The following is a 4,950-nucleotide window of genomic DNA, read 5'->3' as shown; positions in this document are numbered from 1 at the left end:
TGGACTCAGGGTGGACTGGTGATCTGCCTGGAGATCGACCAGAGCCTGACTGTGAGGGATGTTGTTGCCTGGACTGAGGCTGCCTACTGCTGTCCTGACGAGGACCTTGAGGTGAGCCATGTTGCCTGTGAACTGACTCTCTCTGTTGATGTGCTGCCTGACTTTGTCTGGATCTGGAATGTCTGTGTGAGACTACTGAGTGTTCCTCACCCTCACTAGACTCAGGGTGGACTGGAGATCTTGGAGATCTAGCAGAACCTGAGTGTGAAGGGTGCTGTTGGCTGGACTGAGGGTGCCTACTGCTTTCTGGACTTTGACTTTCAGGCCTACCTTGGTGCTGATGAACTGATTCTCTCTGCTGATGTCCTGCATGACCTTGTCTGCTTCCAGAATGTCTATGTGAGACTACGGAGTGTTCCTCTTCCTCACTGGACTCAGGGTGGACTGATGATCTGCCTGGAGATCGACCAGAGCCTGACTGTGAGGGCTGTTGTTGCCTGGAATGAGGCTGTCTACTGCTGACCTGACGAGGAACCTGAGGTGATCCATGTTGCCCATGAGATGACTCTCTCTGTTGATGTTCTGCCTGACTTTGTCTGGATCCAGAATGTCTGTGTGAGACTACTGAGTGTTCTTCCTCACTGGATTCAGGGTGGACTCGTGATCTCTCTGGAGATTCCCCAGAGCCTGAGTGCAAAGGCTGTTGTTGGCTGGACTGAGGGTGCCTACTGCTGTCTGGACGAGGACCTTGAGGTGATCCAAGTTGCCCATGAGCTGACTTTCTCTGCTGATCAGTACCATACTCGTCTTCCCCAACGTCTGATGACTCCTTTCCTCTGCCAGTCCCATGTTGCCAGGAGCTACAAGGATTTCTACATTCACACTCATGATCCCTAAATGTATGTGAATTCTCCCGTGAACCAGTCCAATGCTGCCAAGAGCTCGAAGAATGACTAGGTCCAGACTCATGCTCTCCATAGCCAGATGACTGACCTGAGCCAGTCCCATTCTGCCAAGAGCTAGAAGAATAACCAGGGCCAGTCTCATGACCCCCAAATCCCGGCGACTCGTCACCTGAGCCAGACCAATGCTGCCAAGAACTAGAAGAATGATGAGGACCAGACTTGTGCTCTCCATAGCCAGATGACTGACTTGAACCTGACCCATGCTGCCAAGAGCTAGATGATGGACCTGAGCCACATTCATGATGGCCAGAACTAGATGACTGATGAGAACCTGACTCATGTTGCCCAAATCCAGAAGGCTGACTTGAGCTAGATTCATGTTGACCAGAAGTAGGCAACTGATGAGAACGGGACCCATGCTCCCCAAAACCAGTTGACTGTCCTGACCCACCCCAATGCTGCCAAGATCCAGATCTATGATGCTCAGAACTAGATGACTGACCAGGTCCAGATTCATGCTCCCCAAAGCCAGATGACTGACCTGAGCCTGACTCGTGTCGGCCAAAGCCAGATGACTGACCTGAGCCTGACCCATGTTGGCTAAAGCCAGATGACTGACCTGAGCCTGACCCGTGTTGGCCAAAGCCTGACCCATGTTGACCAGAGCCAGATGACTGACCTGAGCCTGACCCATGTTGGCCAAAGCCAGATGACTGACCTGAGCCTGACCCATGTTGGCCAAAGCCAGATGACTGACCTGAGCCTGACCCATGTTGGCCAAAGCCAGATGACTGACCTGAGCCTGACCCATGTTGGCCAAAGCCAGATGACTGACCTGAGCCTGACCCATGTTGGCCAAATCCAGATGACTGACCTGAGCCTGACCCATGTTGGCCAAAGCCAGATGACTGACCAGAGCCTGACCCTTGTTGGCCAAAGCCAGATGACTGACCTGAGCCTGACCCATGTTGGCCAAATCCAGATGACTGACCTGAGCCTGACCCATGTTGGCCAAAGCCAGATGACTGACCTGAGCCTGACCCTTGTTGGCCAAAGCCAGATGACTGACCTGAGCCTGACCCATGTTGGCTAAAGCCAGATGACTGACCTGAGCCTGACCCGTGTTGACCAAAGCCTGACCCATGTTGGCCAGAGCCAGATGACTGACCTGAGCCTGACCCATGTTGGCCAAAGCCAGATGACTGACCTGAGCCTGACCCATGTTGGCCAAATCCAGATGACTGACCTGAGCCTGACTCGTGTTGGCCAAAGCCTGACCTGTGTTGGCCAAAGCCAGATGACTGACCTGAGCCTGACCCGTGTCGACCAGAGCCAGATGACTGACCTGAGCCTGACCCGTATTGGCCAAAGCCAGATGACTGACCTGAGCCTGATCCATGTTGGCCAAAGCCAGATGCCTGACCTGAGCCTGACCTGTGTTGGCCAAAGCCAGATGACTGACCTGAGCCTGACCCGTGTTGGCCAAAGCCAGATGACTGACCTGAGCCTGACCCGTGTTGGCCAAAGCCTGACCCATGTTGGCCAGAGCCAGATGACTCGCCTGAGCCTGACTCGTGTTGGCCAAAGCCTGACCCGTGTTGGCCAAAGCCAGATGACTGACCTGAGCCTGACCTGTGCTGGCCAGAGCCAGATGACTGACCTGAGCCTGATCCGTGTTGGCCAAAGCCAGATGACTGACCTGAGCCTGACCCGTGTTGGCCAAAGCCAGATGACTGACCTGAGCCTGACTCGTGTTGGCCAAAGCCTGACCCATGTTGGCCAGAGCCAGATGACTGACCTGAGCCTGACTCGTGTTGGCCAAAGCCTGACCCATGTTGGCCAAAGCCAGATGACTGACCTGAGCCTGATCTGTGTTGGCTAGAGCCAGATGACTGACCTGAGCCTGATCCATGTTGACCAAAGCCAGATGACTGACCTGAGCCTGACCCGTGTTGGCCAGAGCCAGATGACTGACCTGAGCCTGACTCGTGTTGGCCAAAGCCTGACCCGTGTTGGCCAGAGCCAGATGACTGACCTGAGCCTGACTCGTGTTGGCCAAAGCCTGACCCATGTTGGCCAGAGCCCGATGACTGACCTGAGCCTGACTCGTGTTGGCCAAAGCCTGACCCATGTTGACCAGAGCCAGATGACTGACCTGAGCCTGACTTGTGTTGGCCAAAGCCTGACTTATGTTGGCCAGAGCCAGATGACTGACCTGAGCCTGACCCATGTTGGCCAGAGCCAGATGACTGACGTGAGCCTGACCTGTGTTGGCCAGAGCCATATGACTGACCTGAGCCTGACCCATGTTGGCCAAAGCCAGATGACTGACCTGAGCCTGACCCGTGTTGGCCAGAGCCAGATGACTGACCTGAGCCTGACTCATGTTGACCAGAGCCAGATGACTGACCTGAGCCTGACCCGTGTTGGCCAAAGCCTGACCCATGTTGACCAGAGCCAGATGACTGACCTGAGCCTGACCCATGTTGGCCAGAGCCAGATGACTGACCTGAGCCTGACCCGTGTTGGCCAGAGCCAGATGACTGACCTGAGCCTGACCCATGTTGGCCATAGCTAGAAGAGTGACTTGAGCCAGCACCATGCTCCTCAGACCTAGATGACTGGCGTGAGCCAGATCCATGATGCCCAGAACTAGGAGACTGATGAGAACCGGACCCATGCTCCCCAAGGCCAGATGATTGACCCGAGCCTGACCTGTTATGCCTAGAGCTAGATGACTGACCTGAGCCAGTCCCATGCTGCTCAGACCTGGAAGACTGACCTGAGCCAGATCCATGATGCCCAGAGCTAGATGACTGACCAGAACCAGAGCCATGCTGCCCAACGTGACATGACTGACCTGAGCCAACCCCATGTTGACTATAACCCGAGGACTGACCGGATGCAGTACCATGTTGGCCACAGCAAGACTGACCTGATTCATGTCCATGTTGTTTAAAGCCAGAGGACTGACTTGACTTTGTTCCATGTTGTTCACAGCAGGATGAGTGCCCTGAACCAGACCCATGCTGACCACCTTTGGAAAATTCATTTGAACTACACCCCTTTTGATGAGAGCTTGAAGAATGTCCACAGGAACTCCTTCCCTGTTGACCACAGCCAGAATATTGAGTTGCTCCAGACCCGTATTGTCCACAGGAAGAAGAGTGACCTGAACCCATTCTCTGTTGTCTTCCACAGTTCTGTGGTTGACCACATTGTTTAGATCCATACCCTCTCTGACTAGAAGACTGGCTACAGGATCTAGGTTTAGGATGACAGCATCTAGAGGAGTGACTTTCTGAGACACATCCATATCCTTGTCCTCCACTAGTTCCTGATTGACAGTTTGACTGGGTACAACAAGACTGATTTCCTTGCCCCTGTGATCTACTTGCCTGACAAGAACTTGAAGCATTTTTTGGTCTGCAACATCCACTAGAATTGCTGAAACCACATACATGACTTTGTATCTTACTGTTTCCTGAGCTTACAGAACTATACCCAAGCTTTTGTTCTCCACACTTACTTGACTGAATATAATTTATCTCATTCTCATTCTTCTCCAATCCACATGACAATCCACTATTGCCTTTCCTTCCCTGATGGTTTAACCTAGATCCAGACCCATACTCTTCCCCAGATTCTCTAGAGGGGCTACCATGTGACTTTTCACTTTTTTCTACTAAGTCTTCAGATCTGGAACCATGTTTCTCTTTGTTACTACTCCACGAGTGACCAAAGATAGACCCATGGTGTTTTTTCCTTGATTCCTCTGAGCTGGATAATTCATCTTGCCTTTCCAACCTCCTAGAGTTGGACCCATGTCTATGTTTTGCAGGTCCCCATGAGCCCCTAGAACTATGTCCATGCTCCTCTCCCTCGCTCCAACTTGAATATCTGAAACCTGATTTCTGTTTTGGTGTCTCCTCTTCCTCTTCTGTTTCACCGTCTTCCTCTCGATGTTGATGGCCATGCCTATGCTTCTTTGACCCTGAAGCTTTGCAGTATTCTTTTCCAAGAACTTTGTTGCAGGCCAGAGCCA

At 52.6% G+C, this 4,950-nt stretch overlaps 1 protein-coding gene across 2 annotated transcripts; it reads right to left on the bottom strand.

Annotated features, from left to right (window-relative positions):
* Positions 1-522: 522 nt before the first annotated feature.
* LOC116093352 lies at positions 523-4,486 on the bottom strand. Of its 2 annotated transcripts, none has more exons than XM_031374692.1 (2): positions 2,152-4,486; positions 523-1,896 (listed from the first exon to the last, which is right to left on the bottom strand). In XM_031374692.1, exons 1-2 carry the CDS (start codon positions 4,366-4,368, stop codon positions 622-624), a joined length of 3,492 nt encoding a protein of 1,163 aa, XP_031230552.1. In that variant the 5' UTR covers positions 4,369-4,486; the 3' UTR covers positions 523-621. The 2 variants fall into 2 exon arrangements, with proteins under 2 accessions (XP_031230552.1, XP_031230553.1); XM_031374693.1 differs by having other exon boundaries at positions 523-1,779.
* Positions 4,487-4,950: the final 464 nt, after the last annotated feature.

Source organism: Mastomys coucha, unplaced genomic scaffold (genome assembly GCF_008632895.1).
Source record: "Mastomys coucha isolate ucsf_1 unplaced genomic scaffold, UCSF_Mcou_1 pScaffold16, whole genome shotgun sequence".
NCBI classification, from domain to species: Eukaryota; Metazoa; Chordata; class Mammalia; order Rodentia; family Muridae; genus Mastomys; species Mastomys coucha.
Note: the sequence above shows the minus strand (reverse complement) of the source record. Positions and strands in the feature narration are given on the sequence as shown.